General features: G+C 46.7%; 1 protein-coding gene across 1 annotated transcript in view; it reads left to right on the top strand.

Annotated features, from left to right (window-relative positions):
- ANKRD31 (ankyrin repeat domain 31) overlaps nucleotides 1-20,244 on the top strand; it is an 836,109-nt gene that overhangs the window by 230,701 nt on the left and 585,164 nt on the right. Inside the window, 1 exon segment of the mRNA XM_085640155.1 lies at nucleotides 15,870-15,931. Within this exon segment, the coding sequence (XP_085496281.1) occupies nucleotides 15,870-15,931 (62 nt within the window).

The following is a 20,244-nucleotide window of genomic DNA, read 5'->3' as shown; positions in this document are numbered from 1 at the left end:
GCACAGTACATCCCCCCTAACATCATGACAACAGTGTGTAGTCTGTGAGAAATGCCCACAACAGTGATTATGACTTCGAACATACAATGTAACTAACAGCACATGTGTGACCAACACATGAGTGTGACATACACAAGGCAAGCATCACCATAGCACTGTGGCAATGTAAAAAGAACACCCCCTCACTGTGTAGAACAGAAGTTAAGTGGGAGCTTCCAAAATGCAGCAGATGTGGAGCATTGTGGTGATGGGGACTAAACCCCCCCTCATCACAGTGACCAAAAGGTAAGTGTCAGCATGGTCAAAGCTGCAAATAACAAACCGCATGTATGATCCCTGCTCCCAACACATTAAATACTTCTGGGGCAAACTAGTGGTTGTGTCCCATACACACAGAGATGTGGTGAGGCTAACAGTGCTGTGAAAACATAACACACTCTCAGCCATGTGCAGACAAGCACCACACATGGGGGCTGACAATGCATACAGTGTACAATGACACAAGAGCAGAAGTGACCAGCACAAAGCATACACACATCTCGAAAATAGACCCACTAATCAAAACAACATGTGTAGACTATAGGTGTCAGCTCACAAACTCACATTCCATGCCAGCAATGGCACCTAACAACCAGGATGAATGTGCACAATGATGTGATATGACTCACAGGGACAGCAGGCAAAGTCACAGAAACAGCATCCAGACAAAGGCCCACAACAGCAATACCAATGCACTGGTGCAGATGCACAAACCCAAACAGGCAACCTCACACTGCACATCTGACACAGCATGTGTGTGTGTGTGTGTGTCGAGACACATCAGCACCTTTATCGTCCCAATTAAAGCTCTCCCTTGCTCAGTGAAAAAACCCCCATGTTAGGACAGTCAATGCCTGATGCCAATACATTTCCCCTTTTATTTCCCGCCACCAGCGGTACGAATACCACAGACAGCACAACCAGCTGTCACCCTACATCAAGACCCAGACGCACTTCCCTGACTCCTAAGCGTGCCTTCCCATTCCAACGGTAAGCAGGCCATGTGGTTTAGACTCCCTTGCGGCCACCCTATCCAGTCCTGTTCTAACCCTTGTGTGGTTTCAGACATCGCAACGTGACTGCCCACCTGGAGCTAGAAGGACATCACTCCCTTGAGACCTGATTCACCAGCCTTAATTCCCTTTCCCCCCGCTCCCACCTAGGTAACTACTCCTCCTTTTCCACTCTTATGTTATGCACGGTTACTATCGCCTCTTCACACAGTCGTCTTGCACCGCATGACAGCTAGGCACACCAATTATCGTTTCTTCGCATGCACCATCAACTCACAAGCCATACTCATCACTTGTCACTTTGTCCAGCATCGACTTCTAATAAAAGTGCGTCGCCGAACAGTTTCTTCTTCACTTTATTATTCCAATCACCAATTGTCGCATGCGGCTCCACTCCTGAGCACACAAATGACAGTTGACCTGTTGTCTTTCTGAGTACGCAAATGCTGACTTTTTGTATATATTTTTCTCTTTTTTCCCCTTTATTCATTGTTCATAGGCGTTATAATTATACCAGGCATTACTCTGTTGACATATCCTTTAGTCCTGATGATGATCCCTGTATAATAGGAGCTTGGGATCGAAACGTTACGTCGACTTGTTGTAATAGTTCCACATTATGGCAATTGTTTAAATGTACTGTGGATACTATTGGTTAGAGCTTACCTGAAGTCGCTCATTGTATTGTAAGCCCCCATGATCGCTCCAAAATGTGTTTGCCTGTTATCAATTTTTAATTGCCTCTAACTTCTTGGCCTTTCTTTTTCTTCTCTCTGTTGAAAACTCGGTACAGGACTGTGCCCTTGTTTCATCAGCCTTTTCAATTTTTGCTTGTATTTTCTCGAATATTCAAGATTAAATGCTCCTCTGTCCGGCTGGACACAGGAGGAAATCACATAGGTCTCATTGAAGTCTATGTAGAATTGTGACTTCCTAACTTAAAATAAGCTAGGGACTTTTGTTAACAAAATAAGTCTGTACCCGTGGTACTTAGCTACCTCTACCGGGTTCCCTTGTTACTTATAATAGTACACAGATCAGGCATGGACTTACCCCCTTCCAGCTGCTGTCTGGCCTTCAGCTGCCTCTCAAGGTCCGGGAAGACCACCGCCAGTATCCGGAGCATGTGAGGAGTCAGGGTCCGGAGTCCGCCCCTCCTGCGTGGAGGTGACAGCTTCAGCTGGACTCTAGCTATCCTCCGGGTCCAGCCCTGAAGGTCCTGCCACCCCTTCTGGCAGTTGCGGATCCGTTGCTTGTAGACCCCCACCGAACGAACAACCCAGGCGATGGTCAGCCAGATCGCCGGCTTCTGGTAGGCATCAACCTGTGAGGATGACAAAGTGAAAAATACATTAATACACATGCCCCAGATTTGTGCAGCACACATTTGGATATACATGTCATCATCACAAAGGGAACTGAATTACACAGGTAGCTGCAACCATGGGGAAGGAAAAATCACCTGCATGTCTGACATGTTAACAATGCCTGGATAGTTTAAGCTTGCACTAATGCTCTTTAGCAGCAGAACACATGTTCATTACATGTACCTACACACTTTGGGGGAGGAAAGTAGTCAGTGAGAATACTTGCCACTGGTGTACACACTGCTAGTACTGCTAGTCAGACAACATGCATAATTAGGAAGGCAGTGGACTGCACACTCTCCTGCTCCCCTGGTTTCCCATAGAGCTTGCTGTACTGTGGAAGGAGCCCGTCCAGCCGGGCCTGGTTCTCCTCCTCAGTGAAGGCTGGGGCCCTCTCCAGAGCACGTGCCATAGCAGGAGCCAGAGACAGCAGCAGTGGTAGCAGGGATGTGGTCCAGTAACATGTAGTGCAGGCAAGTGAGCTCCCTGGGGGCCAGCCAGCCTTATATCTGTGCTGCAGAGGCAGACTCTGTGCCATGTGTCCCAAGTGATAGGTCCAACACGGTTGCATTCTATGAATTTGGCCAATCCATTTAAATGTACGACTCGTACACGCCTTCCGCATCGTTCAAATCTTCACCTTCATGGAACACTTGAAATTGCAACATTGTTGTAGGCATCCAACTGAATTTCCAGTGCACAACTCGTACAAGTTTTGAATCCGCATCCGTCTCCATGACAGTCCAGAGCCAATGGGTGCGCCTGGCTCGTTCAACTGACAGTACAACGCGTATTTTGAATATACACATGCACCCATCTCCATACGATTCAATGGCCAAGGCGTACGCCTGTCTCGGACCATGCCTGTCCGACGCGTATGCATGATAGTCACCCGCGTCGGACCTCATTGCATTCAATGACAAAGCGTACGCACGGCTTGGTCATGAACCGTGCAATGCGTACGCATTGTCACCCGCGTCGGACATCATTGCGTTCAATGACAAGGCGTGCGCACTGCTCGGTCATGAACCGTGCAATGCGTACGCATTGTCACTCGTGTCGGACCTCATTGCAGGCAATGGCAAAGCGTACGCACGGCTCGGTCATGAACCGTGCAATGCGTACGCATTGTCACCAGCGTCGGACCTCATTGGTGTGACTATTATACGGATGCAATGTATGGAAAACCACGCACACCTGGATTTATACAAATGTAGACAGGATGAGGCGTGCCTTAGAGGTGAACGTCACCTAAACCAGGACGTGTAGACAAATGAAGAATGCACTAATCGAGTTGAGTAGTGTCCCTCTAAGCACAGCCGAAATTGCAACGAAGTTGCAGAATAAACACTGTTCAAACTCAAAAGTAAAATTACAAGTTGTTCATTGTTGTCATGTTCCTCGTTTTATTCACGGGATATGAAATTCATCAAAGTGATCAAGCCAAGGACTCGTGAAGTATACTCAATGCATTTCGGGTTTTACATAACCCTTCATCAGGAGTAGTCCTAAGGAGAATACAAAAAGGAGAGATGTGTCGACCTGTTGCGTCATGTAAATAATTAAATTAATGTCTGGTGGGTTAGAAACTAATCAAGAGAGGGTCAATGACTGTGAAGAACGTGAGATAACAGAAGTGACCATTCAAAAACGATACCTTATGGGGTGGCGGTTATTGTAAAAAATAAAACGGAAAATAACGTGATTAAAAACAACGGTGCCGCGAGGACCAAGAAAAAAGTGCTGTTGAATCAAGTGTGCGATTGTTATGGAGAAATAAAACGAGAAATCACGTGATTAAAAACAACGGTGCCACAAGGATCAAGAAAAAAGTGCTATAAAATCAAACGTGTGAAACATAACTGTTTGAACCTTAAGCCACAGAGCCATGCTGCTCCCCGGTGCGTAAAAAAGATAAAACCATATGGTAGCAAGACATACCTGGTAAATTAAATAATCTGAGTAACCAAAGTTACAACATGCGGTGAAAGTCAGCGTGTGCGCTTACAATCCTGCTCCAACGGGTGGGTCAGTTGGTAAAAAGTGAAAAAGGACATGCCTTCAAATATCACAGACCAGGTAATGAAAAGTAAGAAAGGACCGAATAACATTGGAAAAAAGGTCAGCCATCTTGTGATGGTATTCATGGAGTGACATTGATGCTGTATATGCGGAGATTAATAGATAATGATGTATAAAGTAATAACAAAAGGTTAAAATGTTTGAAAAATAATGAAAAAGAACAGAAGATAAATAGACAATAGGCAACCAAATTAAAAGAGAGGAATTTAAATGAAAAACGGTTTAACTGAGTTGGAAACAAATAAAGTTAAATGAGAAAAAAGGAATGTTTTGTTATAGAAGGCTGAAAAAGACTGAAAAAATGAAAAAAAGATCCACAGAGAAACGTAATGGAGGAAAGGAAGATAATAATAAACAAAGTGAAGTTGTTGTGTAAAACAATAACGCTGATAAGTACAGATAATCGGATAAAGTAAAATAGACACAAAGATCAGAATAAGTTCACGAAACCAGAATGCACAGAGCAAAAGTTACAAAAAGCAACTAATTTCAACGCGGTCATTAAGTCCGTGTGGGACCAAGGCATTCATTTTGTAAATCCATGCTGTTTCTCTCTGTAAAAGATATTTCCGGTTGTCTCTGTTTTCTCTGATTGGAACCATTTCACAAACCAGAAATCTCAATTGGCTGATGTTGTGACTCTTGGATAAAAAGTGCATCGCTACCGTTGACTTGATGTTTTTGTTGCGAATGTTGCTTTTATGTTCTGTTAGACGCACCTTTATTTTCCTCTCAGTTTTGCCTATGTATACAAGGCCACATGGGCATTTTAGCATGTATACAAGATTCTTTGAGTCACATGTCGCTGTAACGTGTAACTTGATGTTAAAACCTTGTGTGGGATGTTGAGTTGAATTTCCTTTGATAATACTGTTACAATGCCCACAGTTATGACAAGGTATAGTACCTTTGTGAGATGAGACTGAATCAATGGTGAGTTGAGAATGCAAAAGTTCCATCAAATTCTTACTCCTCTCACATGCAAAGAGAGGTTTCTCCAGAAATGTGTCCTTGAAGTCTGGTTCTATCTGTAGCATTGGCCAGCGTTTCAAAATAATTTTCTTGATGTTAAAACTCTCTGTGGAGAATTTGGTGACTATGACTGAACGTGACGTACAATTCTTGGTGTCACAAATCTTTAATAATTGAGATCTGGATTTGATTTGAACCCTTTCCAAAGTAGAAGTTAAAGTTTCTTTTGGATATCCTCGATCAATGAAACGTTTTTCCATGTTCAAATTCTCTTGTGACAGTTGTGTAGGTTCAGAAATGATTCTTTTAACGCTCAGAAATTGAGAATATGGTAAGTGTTGCTTCAGAGAGGGCTGATGGAAGCTTGAGAAATGTAACAAATTGTTCCTATCAGTGCTCTTCCTGTATAGAGTAGTCTCAATCCGACCCTCCTTGATGTACAGCAGTACGTCCAAATAGTTGATGGTATCACTGTGAATGTTATACGTGAATTTCAAACGATCATTGATCCCATTGAGAACCTCAATGGCGGTTTTTAGTAGATGTTCAGAACCTTAACAAATTAAAAAAATGTCATCAATGTAACGTAAGAATAATAACATGTGTGGTTTCCACTCTGTGTTGTTGAGAATGTGGTCAAGCTCAAACTTGTGCATGAACAACTGTGTGTACAGAAGCGACCTTTTTTCCAATGTTATTCGGTCCTTTCTTACTTTTCATTACCTGGTCTGTGATATTTGAAGGCATGTCCTTTTTCACTTTTTACCAACTGACCCACCCGTTGGAGCAGGATTGTAAGCGCACACGCTGACTTTCACCGCATGTTGTAACTTTGGTTACTCAGATTATTTAATTTACCAGGTATGTCTTGCTACCAAATGGTTTTATCTTTTTTACGCACCGGGGAGCAGCATGGCTCTGTGGCTTAAGGTTCAAACAGTAATGTTTCACACGTTTGATTTTATAGCACTTTTTTCTTGATCCTTGTGTCACCGTTGTTTTTAATCACGTGATTTCTCGTTTTATTTCTCCATAACAATCGCACACTTGATTCAACAGCACTTTTTTCTTGGTCCTCGCGGCACCGTTGTTTTTAATCACGTTATTTTCCGTTTTATTTTTTACAATAACCGCCACCCCATAAGGTATCGTTTTTGAATGGTCACTTCTGTTATCTCACGTTCTTCACAGTCTTTTACCCTCTCTTGATTAGTTTCTAACCCACCAGACATTAATTTAATTATTTACATGACGCAACAGGTCGACACATCTCTCCTTTTTGCATTCTCCTTAGGACTACTCCTGATGAAGGGTTATGTAAAACCCGAAATGCATTGAGTATACTTCACGAGTCCTTGGCTTGATCACTTTGATGAATTTCATATCCCGTGAATAAAACGAGGAACATGACAACAATGAACAACTTGTAATTTTACTTTTGAGTTTGAACAGTGTTTATTCTGCAACTTCGTTGCAATTTCGGCTGTGCTTAGAGGGACACTACTCAACTCGATTAGTGCATTCTTCATTTATTATACGGATGCAACACACATTTACTGGCCAGGGACACCTGTGCACACCTACCACACTACAGCATTGGCCACACAGTGTCCCAAGGCATGTAAAGCTGCATTCCCTGGGTGTTTGGGGGGGCCACAAATGGTTTGTTGGGTGGCACTTCGTGCAGCCACTCCCAGGCTGTGCATGTGTACATGGGGGCAGAATCCTTTGTGTGTTGTGCACATTACCACTGTGATGTGTAATTGTACAGTAATGGGCATGAGTCACGGACACAGTTTCAGGTTGGATATGTTTAGGACATATCACATTCACCCTGAGTACGGGTGATGGCATGTACGTCACAGTGAGACCTGTAGCCACAATACTGATGTGCACCCACAGTCTGTGTGCATGCTGTGTCTCAGATGTGTCTGATCAAATGTGCCCAGTGGGTGACAGTCTCCACATCCATGTGGTATATGCATCAACCTTGATGGGGTGTGTGTCTAAGAGACGTACATGTAGGGCCGGCAGGAACAACAGTGGCCACTACCTGTGGGACTTACGCTTGTCTTGTGGTGTGTACGTGCTACGCCATGTCCATTGCTGTGTCGATGCGGCAATACAGGGACCCTGGGTTTCTGCATGGCAAAGATCTGTGATGCCTGGGAGACATCAAGCCTCACTTGTCACTGTGGTGTGTGTTTGGAACGTTGCAGCAGTACATAGGTTGGGTGACACAGCCAGATGATTGGCCATTGCACTACATGGGACTCATGTGGACATGTGGAACTGTGATGTGAGGGGGTGGTCATGTAGGTGACATATGTGTCCATGTCCAACAGCACACACCTCAGTACATTGTGTAATGTCATGTTCTAGCATGTGATATTGATCCTGGTCATGGCTACATGGGTGGATGAACTGACAATCTTCCTTTGTGGATCTCTGTACTGCAGGGCACCAGCTGTCCATCGACCGTTCCCAGACCTTGCAACCATGCAGGAACGTGACTGCATCAGATGGTACCGCTTCACCAGGCCACTGATTGAGGAGTTGCGCCACATCTGCTACCTGGCCGGACATACCCTACAGCACTGACACCCAGAGGTGAAGGTGATGGCAGCCCTGCACTTCTTTGCTACTGGTACCTTCCAGTACACTGTGGCTACTGCTGGTGGGATGTCGCAAACGATGTTTAGTCGGGTGCTACGCGATGTCTTGGAGGGGATGTTGCATTTCCTAGACCTGTGTATCAAGTTCCCGAGCCCAGCTGAACTCCCTGAAATAAAGGATGCCTTTTATACACTGGGGGGGATGACGAACGTCATCGGATCTATTGATGGGACACATGTGACCCTGATACCACCACAGGCACATGAGCAGGCATACCGTAACCGGAAGTACTACCACTCCATCAGTGCTCTGGTGGTATGTCTTGATGACATGTCGATCACACATGTGTGTGCACGGGTCCCTGGTTCTGCGCACGATGCCTACATTATGAGGAGTAGTCGCATTGCAATGCTGATGTCACAGATGCCAGCTCAGCATGCCTGGCTTGTCGATGTGTACTGACTGTTTCTCATTGTGTGTGTTTGTCAATGTTGTATTCCGCACTCCTACAAAACTCAGCTACTTGTTCATTTTTGTGTGTGTAGGGGACTCCGGATACCCCAATATGCTGTGGTTGCTGACACCCCTCAGGAACCCTGTGACACCAGCCGAGCTGCGCTACAATGAGGCACATGGTCAGAGCAGTAGGGAGATTGAGCAGACATTCGGCCTCCTGAAAAGCCTCTTTCGCTGCCTGGACAAGACCGGAGGGGCCCTCCCATATGAGCCTGCAAAGGTGTGCAAAATAATCCTTGTATGCTGCATGCTACACAACATGGCAGTGCGGAAGAAGGTGCCTCTCATCCAGGATGACGATGACGACGACCAACCTCCGGCACCTGTGGAGGATCCCGGCCTGGGCCAAGATGCCAGTGATGATTAGGATGAGGGTGACGTCCGCTCACAGCTCATCATCAACAACTTCTTCACCTGAATGTGAGTTTCAAGGGATGTTATGTGAATATATGGAGGTAGCCTAGAATGTGTTGTGGCAGCTCTGTTGCTGTCTGAATGTGTCTGTGTGCCACTTGACGGGATGCGTGCAGTGATGTGCCCATTCAGGTGGTGTGTACTCCACAATAGGGTAGTACTGCTAACTAGGTTTTGTGTAGGTGTCTTGCAACATGTTTTGTGCATGTGTATTGCAGTTCTCTCCTATTCTTCTGTACTTTTGACTGTGTCTTGTGTCTGTTCTTCCCATGGTACTTTGCCTGTTGTTTGGTCAACACTGACCCCCAACACCCAGAAGCCAACACCAGTGTGGAAGTTAACAATTCCCATCAACTGATGTACCACACATCCCTGGACTTCCATTCTCCAACACATTGTGAGTGTGTGTCCACTGTTACGTAGAATTACCGTGCAACTATTGTGGAATAAACGTGTTGCTAATGTGTAATGAACCGGTGCTACACTTTCTTATGTGCGTTGTCTGTCTTCCCACATCTGAGTGACATCTGCTTACCTCACCTGTGGACTTGTTACCACTGACTGGGGTTGGTGTTGTGTATGTGCATGCCAATGTGTTTCAGGTCAACATCATTGTGTGTGATGAGTAACATGGCCATGGTGAGTTTGTGTTGCCATAGTGGTGTGTCTCCCTCACATGTGTCACATCACCATGACTCACTTTACGTTGGTCACATTGTTTCAGTATTTGGCATGCACTGTGTTGTGTATCAGATCGACATCTCCCTGAACATGACCAGTTGGTATCACAACAGAGGCAAGTATGGTGTACTGGTGAGTTTATTTTCAAACATGTGTGAGGGAAGTGCACAGGATGTTGGGTGCTGTACATTGGTTTGGGAACCAAAGTTCACATTAGAGTTGGAAGTGCTGGTAGATAAAATGTCCAGAGTAAAGTCCACAGTCATCTGCTACATTGGCCCAACATGAGCCCTCCATGTCATGTGGGCAAGTTGTGTGTGATTGGACAAGGTGAACGGGTTGCGCACAAAGGACATTGTCCAGAACAGGTTTAGAGGCCCTGGGGGATGTGCTGGGACATCTGCCTCTCACATGTCCTTCTTCGGATGACCCCTCTTCTTCCGGGGAGGATCCTCATGTGCAGGCCTCTGCGGTGCAGGGGACTCTCCGCCAGAGTCCTCCTCCCTCCCTGTGGCGCTGGCATATGGTGTTGCGACAGATGTTGTGGGCACACAGGGGGGTGGGGACAGGTTGGTGTTGATCTGGTGGAGGCATTGGAGTATATCCCGATGTCATCCCACTTGGCCTCCATGCAGGCATGGTGGGTGACCTGCTCGTGTTGCATGTCCTTGAGGATCCCCACTACCTGGCCAAATCCTCCGGTGCTATCCTGGTATGCATCTAAAATGCGTGCCAGGTGGGGGTCATCATGCAGTCCAGACCCCTCTGCAAGGCGCGCCCTGTGCCTCCCACCCCTTCCAGCACCCCTATCCACACGAGCAGGACCAGCGGCGGAGCGTACAGGTGACACTGGGACCCCTTGGGTGGTGTTACTGGTGGTGTTTGCTGTAGCTTCCGGGGGGTCCTGTGTCCCTGTGCTGTGGGTGTTGATTGGCCTTGGTCTGTCCGTGTTGGCGGGGGTGCCCTGTCGGTGTTCAGATGCTGGAGGCGAGGGTACAGGGGGTTCAGATGTTGATGGTGCTGCATGATGGCTCACACCGGAGGGGCCAGGTTGGTCGTCGTCATCCGAAGAGGACAGAGAGAGAGTCAGACCAGAGAGCTCAGTGTCCGCCACAGTCTTTGACTGGGTATCCTCATCATTTGGTGCTGGGTGCACCTGTGTTTGGAAGAGACACACAATGTGAGTTATGTTTCTACATGCATCGATGGTTCACAAACATGACATTTTCTACTTTTCGAAAAGATGCCTGCCTGTACACTGCTTTTTCCCAGCTTGTCACGGACAGAGTTTGATATTGTTGTTGGCCATTTCCCAGCATGGCCTTGTGCTCCCCACGACAGAGCCCAGTGTCAGACATCTTGTCAGTCCCTTCCCACTCCCTGTGAGGCAAGCATGGTTCTGTGTGAGCTTGCTGGGCCATGTGGGTGGGTGTAGATTGTCTGTGACTGCGACTCCCATCATACTCTTGGCTACACCCCCTTCCCAGCATGCCCATACTTCCTCCCTCTCGACTCTGCTTCCCTGTGAGGGGGTGTGACAGCTATGGCAAGATGGCTGACTGTGAAATCCCGGTGTTGGTTTGGCTACAAGTCCAAAGTGAGCCCCTGTGCTTCACACAGCAGCATCCAGTACGGGGTATCGTTTGCTGATATTTCAATGAGGTGTGTGTCAATGCATTGTACCCGGGGAGTTGTGTGGAGTTTGTGTTGGGGGGGGGGGGGCCTCCACATGCTGTTAAGTACGGTCAGGGCTGTCAGCCCTCCTTCCCATCATGAAACGTGCTTCCATTGTAGGGCGTGCAAGTTGTCTTTCAGGATGTCAGTCAGTGGTGTCCTGCTTCTGATTTGCACACAACACCGAGCAGGGCCTTGTGCCCCCCACAGCAGGACCCAGTGTCAGCCATCTTGTCAGTCGTTTTCCACTCCCTGTGATGTGGGCATGTTTCAGAGAGGTCTTGATGGGCCAATCAGGAGGGGGAGCATTATCTGTGACTACAGGCCCAATCATGCTTTTCGATACACTCACTTCACCTGCATCCCCACTATTCCTTCCTGACAGTCAGCTGCACTGTGAGGTGGTGTGTTTGTGGTGGCAAACTGTCTGGCAGGGTCTATTTGGCTTTGTGCCACTGGCTTGCTCTATTTGTTTGTAGATTGGTGCATGTCATGACACAGTTCCCAGTCACTATGAGATGGCAGGTATTGTGTTTCTGACTTGCATACACATCTTGGGATGATTATCTATTGGTTAGTGTAGCTTTGCTTGCGGTGCATGGTTTCACTGTCCCCTTGCCACACAATCTTGGGTATGTTGTTTGTGTACTCACCAGGCTCTGGTATGTCTGTTAGGCCATGGACGCTCTCTGGTGGTAGGATGTCCGGCACCTTCTCCTCCCAGGTCCTGAAGTAGACTGGTTTGGCAGGAGGGCCACCGCCGGTGCACTGACTCGGGGCGTGATCTTTTTCGATGAGTTTCTTGACCCTCGTCATACCACCTGTTCTGGATATCGTCCTTTGTGCGCCTTGCTGGTGATTGAGCGTTCACCTTGTCCACAATCCTCGCCCACATCTTGGTTTTTTATGTGAAATGGGGGTCCTTTGGACCAATGTACCAAACAAATGTGGCTATACTCTGATGATCTCGTCTACCAGCACTTCAAACTCACTATCTGTGAACTTTGGATTCTTCTTTGTGGGCATGGTGATGGGTGGTGGTGGTGAGGGATGTGTGTGTGTGAGGGTGCAAGTGAGGGTGGTTTGGTGTTGGTTTTGCTGGGTGTATGTGGGTGTGCTTTTGTATGAGGTGCTGATGGTGTGTGAGTTGTGTGATGGGTGAGTTGTGAGTGTGTCTGTGGTTGCTGGGTAATGGTGTTTGCTGCTGGCTGTGTCTCCTGTTTGCAAGAGATGATGGTAGTGATTGTAGTCCTTTATATAGTTGGAGTTGTGGGTGTGTCTTTGTCCCATGTTTTTTTCTTTGGTATTTATTGGCTTTGTCATTGCTTGTTTGGTACTTTTTTGCCTTTTTTCCTTTGGGTTTTGTAGGCATGAAGGAGACGTTCATGTGACAGAAACGGACGCTGCTGTTGTCTCGTGCGGGCTTCTCCGCCTCGTTCACGCTGCCTATCTTCTGTGTGTGGTACGCGTCTGTCACGGCGGTCTCTATTGCTTGTGTGCCCGGTTGTCTGTGCATGTCGGTCATGCGGCTTGGTCTCCTTGCGAGTCGGTCTGGTTTTACATGCATTGCATCGTACTGCGTGGATCGGACATCGCGTGTACGGGTCGGTCGGTTTCATTCCGGGTTCGTGTCGGTCGGTGAAAATCACGTCGGTTTTCCGGCTGTATCACTATTTTCCCCTACAGCTCGGTCGTACGGCTTGCGTTCCGTACGTGTCAGTTTTAATTCACCCGCGTTTCATCGTACGGCACAGGTCGTACGGCGCTGGTCCGTGTCGGTCGGTATTCGGTCCGTGTCCGTGTCCGTGTCGGTCGGTTCGTTTTGCGGCCGGAATCCGAATCGGCCCCTAAATATTAAACATGTACACAATACCATAATTAACAAATCTAATACAGTTACTTTTAAAATAAATTGAATAAAAATATTAGAGTTGGTTAAAATTCATTACTCCCACTCGAGAACAGTAGGGAAGGCGTTAGACTTTGGAGGAATTAGATTTACTATTCATACTCCCAACGTAAGGAAAAGTGGGGAAATGTTCGACTTTGGAGTAGTCAAATTGACTGTTTTCAGTCCAATGTGAGCAACATCAGGGAAAGTTTTTGATTTTGGATGGTCAGATTTACCATTCCCACTCCTAATTCTTTTAAATAAAACATTAAGATGTGGACCAGCATGTTATTTAAATGAATAAATATTAATTGGATATCACACAAAAGCAATCGCATTTTAAAATTGCAAATGTTATGTTACAAATAACATTTGAATTAAAAAACAATTACAAATATTTGAAATTCTAGCATTTCCTTCCCTCAAACGAATACCAACAAACAATTACAATTATTAAAAATATAAACAAAATATTGAATAATAAAATAAAACAAAAAAAATAAAAATAGTTAATACATTTAACATTCAGTGAATTAGCACCATTTAATTAAATGGCTCATTCAATAAACAATTCAAAATAGAAACAAAAATAACAATGTACATAATAATCCGAGCATTGCAAAAAAAGTAATTATTCTAAAACAATAATTGATATTTAAAAAAACTTCTAACCACAATCCCCAAAACCTGCTACTAATTTAACTCTTTCTAATTAAATAAAAGAAATTATTTAAAACCTTACAAATGATGCCAAAATTATTTTAGCACAATTATTGGTATAATACTAAAATAAGTCATATTTATAAAAGTAATAAAAAATATATTTGATACAGATATATTAAATAAAACAATTCTACACTTCTATTTCTAAAAAAAAGCAATATTAAGGTGCTGATTCCGATCCATTAAAAATATTCCCCGTACGAATCTTATCCGGAATTTTTTTACGTACAAATCGTACAAGTCCCGTACGCAGCGAACTCCCATAGCAACCATGGAGACGTCCAAACATGTGCCCGCATACGTGCCGAACACCCCCCCCCCAAGTACGCGCCGAACCCCCAGCCCCCCCATGTACGCGCCGTACCCCCAGCCCACCCCCATGTACGCGCCGTACCACCACCCTCCCTATGGACGTTGCGTACCCCCACCCCCGTAGGTACGGAGCGAACCCCCACCCCCGTAGGTACGGAGCGTACCCCCACCCCACCACGCAGGTACAGAGCGTACCCCCACTGCCGCAGGTACGGAGCGTACCCCCACCCCCGTAGGTACGGAGCGTACCCCCACCCCCGTATGTATGGTGCGGACCCCCAGGGGTGGGGGTACGCTTCGTACCTATGGGGGTGGGGGGGGGTACGCACCGTCCATAGGGGGGGTGGGGGTACGGCGCGTACACGTATGGGTGCTGGGGTACGGTGCGTACATGGGGGGGGGGGGCTGTGGGTACGGTGCGGACGTGTAGGGATGGGGGTACGGTGCGTACCGGGCCCCCTTTTCGTCGTGCTTCGCAGTGTACTTAGCTTTTCCGGCACTTTTTGGGTCCCGTAAAAATTTTGCCGTCCGAAGTGCTGTGGGTACGAATCGTACTTGCTGATCCGTAAAACGCTGCCTGACTCCATGGGAATGTCCGGTACGCGGTGTCCCGGATCCGAATTGTGGGTATATTTTAGCCGGTCGGTGTTTTTCACGATTCGTACAGAAATGGTGTTTCTGTACGAATTGTACTTGCAGGTTTGTAAGGTGTTTTTCCCGGGTACGAGTCTGACAGAGAAAACGCTCCGTCCGACGGTTCGTACCCGGGGTTACAGGATCGGAATCGGCACCTAAATACCGAAAAAACTATTCTTGCCTTCTGTACTCTGTCCATGATATTTTTGACATCACAATATTATTGACACTGTTAATGAACCATCATATTTTTGTCACAACACCCTCCGAGGGTCTGAGGCTTGACGTTTTCCTGCTAAGGGTGTGTACTGATACTTCTCAATGAAGGCAAAAGGGCTTTACTATGTAAAATATTTAAGGCAGATCAACAGCTCCTGTGAAGATAGTCAGTGACTTTGAAACACAATAAGACGTTTGTTTACATGCTGTATTATAAATAGTGCATGTTATACTTTACATTTAAAAACATATAAAAGATTGGGTTATGAAAATCTACATGTACGAGACTATTCTGGAGGTTTACTGGGACAAACTACTAAGATTACTAATTAATTATATCCATGGTCTTGATTTAGGAGTTGCCAGGACAAGCGACCGCCACCTCTGTCTTGCTTTCGTATACCCATGCCATTGCTGTGCTACCCATGAACTTGTAGGCAGTGGCAGAAAAAGAAAGTAAACAAGGGTCTTTGAGGCTTGTTAACTTTTTGTAGTTCCCAAATATTGTCTTTCCCTAGCCCCTCCACTGTACACAAGAGGCTTTAAGGGGCTAACTGAAATCCCTGTAATTGAAAGGTGCTTGATATCACTCCTGCTTCTAAAGGAATTATTTTTTTACAGTTGTCTGTCATTATATCATCAGTCTTCTGTAGTTACAGACTCTTAGTACCAGAATTTGGAAGTCTAACAGAGTTTGTTTCTGTCTTTTAAAAGGTTGATCTTCATTAATTCAAGTGATGCCATACCCACTGCAGTACCCAGAGTAAGTGAAGAAGGTAAGCTATTAAGGGATTCTGTTTAGTCCACCCTGTGTAACTGTGCTAGCTTATATGCTATTCATTGTGCCCTTTTTTGCCTACAGATGGTATATGTTCTGGTTTTCTAAATGGTTGCCAACAGAATTTTCTTTTCAATATTAGAAATGTATCTACTATATAGGATCCAATGGAGGCCACACAAACGAAATTCCTTCTTAATGAATTGATGGGGGGGTCAGTGCCAACCTGGTGCAAAGATGGCTGTTTTTATATGTTTATCTGTACTGGTTTCTGGTCCCTGACAAAGGCTCTGCTCTGTAGATTTGCCCATCAGTCCCACCACCTGGTAGAATGGTCAAACTGGCTTTCTTTAGTGGTTGAACCAGTTGAGTATATGGAGGCAGTCAAACGAGCCATACCAGATGAGTCCTTCCTCATCTGACTATCTGGAGATAATATGGTGGCACTGTTGGTGGTGCAACCACAAATGGGTCAGTTGACAGGTTCAGAGGCTTGTGGCAGAATAGCACAGATATGTTAACACAAGGAGAGAAACAGAGGAAAAAACACTGTAAACCCTCCAACCCAAAGCACTAGAACACTTAAGGTTTGGTGGAGAATGGGAAAATGATCGATTTGGTCATTCTATCCAGCTCTAGAGTATGCTAGTAAACCAACCCTATTGGATCCGGAAGTCCCACCAACTGTTTGTGGCATGCTTCATGGTAGCCTCATCCCAACCTAGTAAGATGATACTACCAGAGCAGACTCTATCCCTTGAGAATAAATATTATGGCCGGATAAGGCTTGGATCCATTATTTATTATTTATTTATTTATTATTTAAGGTTTTTGTAGAGCGCGTAGTAACCCGTGAGCATCCCATCGCTAGAACCTAGAAAATCAGGAGGGAACAGTAGCGGAAAAAAAAGACAGGAGGATCAGGGGAAGAGAAGAGTTTTCAGAGCTTTTCTAAAATGATGGAGGTTTGGTTCTGTTCTCAGTTTCCGGGGCAGCCCATTCCAGTGCTTTGCTGTGTTTACAGAAAAGCGGCGGCCTCCAGACCGGGCTTTTTTTACTCTGTGAACGGTAATGAAGTTCTCGTGGTTTGACCGGAGTGGCCTGGTAGCTTTGTAAGGAATGATGAAGTTTTTAAGGATGGGGGGACCTTTATTGTGGAGAAGTTTATGTGCCAGGCAGAGGGCCTTGAAAACCACCCTCTCTCTGACTGGAAGCCAGTGAAGTTGCTTCAAGGCTGGCTTTACTGATGATCTGACCGGGGTGTTCGTAAGAAGTCGGGCAGCAACGTTCTGGATTCTCTGTAAGGTGTTGAATGTGGCTTCCGGGGCTCCAAGATAGATAGCATTGCTGTAATCCAGCCTAGACAAAATAAGGCCCTGGATCAGCAGTTTCTGGGAAGTGGGGGGGAGCAGGGGAAGCACCTTCCTGCATGACCTAAGAAGTCCAAAACAGACTCCCGCCGTTTTTTTTGCCTGGGTTCTGAAGGTCAGATCTTTCTCGAGCCATACACCCAGGCTCTTGACCTCGTCTTTGGGAACAGGGGGGGGTCACCCAAACAGGCGGGCCAGATGTTGGGCGGCAGGGAGGGCCCTTTTTGACCAAGCAACAAGATCTCGGTCTTGGACCAGTTAAGTTTCAGTGCTGAGGTGTTCATCCAACCATGGATTTCAGTAAGGCAGCTGTGGAGATTGGAGGGTTCTTGGTTGGGGTGGGAGAGGGTCACCACCAGCTGGGTGTCGTCTGCATAATTGATAATCGTCACTCCGAACGGGGTGACCAATTCCTCCAGCGGGGACATGTAAACGTTAAATACCGTCGGGCTTAGTGAAGAACCCTGCGGTACTCCACAACGGAGGGGTACCGCAGGGGAGTGGCTGTCATTCTCCCAAACTTGGAAGGAACGGCGATTGAGGAATGACGCAAGCCATTTCAGGGCCGTACCCTTCACTCCAATGTCTCTCAGACGCTGGATTAAAACCTGGTGATTGACAATGTCGAAGGCCGCACTGAGGTCCAGGAGGATCACTGCCACTGATCCCCCTGTATCTAAAATGCATCTGGCCTTCTCCACTGCCGCCAGGAGGGCGATGTCGGTGCCCTGGCCAGGGCGAAAGCCTGTCTGAGAGCTCCTAAGCAAATAGTTAGTTTCTAGGAATAGTGATAGCTTTTTGTTCACTAATTTCTCCGTGATTTTGCTATTTCCTGGGAGGAGGGAGATTGGCCTATAATTGGCTAAGTCCTGAGAGTCCAATGAGGTTTCTTTAGAAGACCTTTGACAACAGCTGCTTTCCAGCTAGGAGGGACTTCTCCCTGCAGTAGCGAAGCGTTGATGAGGGCCGTGAGCGGAGGGATAACAGTGGGAGCCACTTTCTTGAGGAAGCGCAAGGGGACCGGGTCGCTGGGTGAGCCACTTTTGATTGTGGCAAACATCGCGGCTACCTCTTCTGTGGTTACTGGACCGAAGGTATCAAGATAGGGTGCAGGGGTGTCAGAGGACAGACTGCAGCAAGGGGGAGGGCTGTGGCTGTCATCGCCTGTGCAACCTACATCGATAGATGGTCGGGAGGCGAGAATTTTTGGGATTTTCTCATCGAAGAATGTTGCCAATTGATACATTTATTTTCCGCGGATTTAGGGTCCAAGGGTTTCACAGGGGGATCTGGGACGTGGAGAAGTTCTTTTAGAATGGTAAAAGTTTCCTGAGCGGAGCAGGATGAGTTTTTAATTCGTTCCTCGTAAAATGAGCTCTTGGTTTTATGAAGTGCAAATTTGTAGGTTCTTAAGGAAGACCGGAACGCGTCTTTCTTATCTGCTGACTTATCTTTCCTCCATGCGCGTTCCGTCCTCTTGCATTCCTTCCGTAGAACATTCAGTTCAGGAGTGTACCAGGGGGAAGGGTTGACTCTCTTGGCTCGTTTAAGAGTGCTAGATCGAGGTAGGAGGCAGTCCAGTGATTGGGTGAGCCAGGCATTAAATTCGATGTCGGCAGTTATGGGGTTATGAGTGGGGGAAGGGGTGGATTCCCTAAGTTTGGATGCCCATTCTTCTGGTACGAGTTTGTGCCAACGCCTGATGAAGGTTCTGATTTTAGGCAGTTGGGGTGGGGAAGTATCAAGGGGCCAGACAATGGGGATCAGGAAATGGTCTGTCCAAGGAAGAGGGAGGGGCACGCGGGTTTTAAGGTCATGAATGTTTGTGAAAATCGGATCCAGTAGCTGGCCTTTGTCATGGGTGGCCTGTAAATTCATTAAGCGAAGGCCAATGGAAGAGAGGTCTAGCAGCTGTTCGGCTGCGGGGGAGTCAGTTGGATCCAAAAAGTGTAGATTGAAGTCTCCTAATAAAAGGAAGTTAGAAGAAGTCGTTGCCTTAAGAGTGACATAGTCAATGAGCCTGCTGGGGAACTCGGCAAGCGGGCCAGGGGGGCAGTATACAAGCAACCCAGACAGGGACGTTTCTGGCGAGATTTGTACGGTGAAATGGCAACTTTCGCAGTCTTTAATATTGCCATCATCGATTCTGCAAATGAGGTGATCTTTGTAGATTATGGCTAATCCACCTCCTCTGCCACACGGTCTATTCAATGAGCAGATTTGGTGGCCGGGAGGGAGGGCATTAACAATATCAGAGCCGTTGTTAGAAGTAAGCCGTTTCCGTGAGAAACAGAATGTCAATGGCGTGATCTAAAATAAGAAGGTTTATCTCGTGGGCATGTTTGACGAGCGACCTGCAGTTGAGGAGGCCAAAATGTGGGCCATGGCGTTCTGTCTCAGCGCGGGGCGGGTTGCAGAGACTACAACAGGTAAAGGAGTTATCACCAGTATAGAGGTAATTACAGGTGTAATGTTTACGCGGATTCAGTGCCAGAAGCATGTCCCGGGTATAAGTGAGGCAGTGCCTAGTACAATTAGGCATAGTGCCCGGGCCTAGGGCCGTCCGGGTCCGGACGGGCCCAGACGGGCTTGCCTTAGGCGCGCCCGCTGCGCCCGTCCGCTGCGCGTCCAGTGTAAACACATTATTTTACAAGGAGAATGGAGGTGTGGCCTCTGACGCAGAGGCGTGTCCTGCACCTGGTTTCCCTCTCCCGTGTCAGCGCTGACCTCGGCTGCGCGGGGGTTCAAAGGTCAAGGGGGTGCCTGGCGGGCGTCGCTCAAAGAACACAAAGGTAAAAATAACACAGTGACAAAATTTTTGATTTTAAAAAGCCAAACAGCTAAAGTCTCCCGGCTGTGCCTCAGGAGTTAACTAGGATCTGAACGCCGCTCGTATTCAGCGCGTTTATCTAGTCAGAGGGGGCGTGGCTAAAAAATGGGC

The sequence above is a fragment of the Triturus cristatus genome, chromosome 2_1 (assembly GCF_964204655.1).
Source record: "Triturus cristatus chromosome 2_1, aTriCri1.1, whole genome shotgun sequence".
Lineage (NCBI taxonomy): Eukaryota > Metazoa > Chordata > Amphibia > Caudata > Salamandridae > Triturus > Triturus cristatus.
Note: the sequence above shows the minus strand (reverse complement) of the source record. Positions and strands in the feature narration are given on the sequence as shown.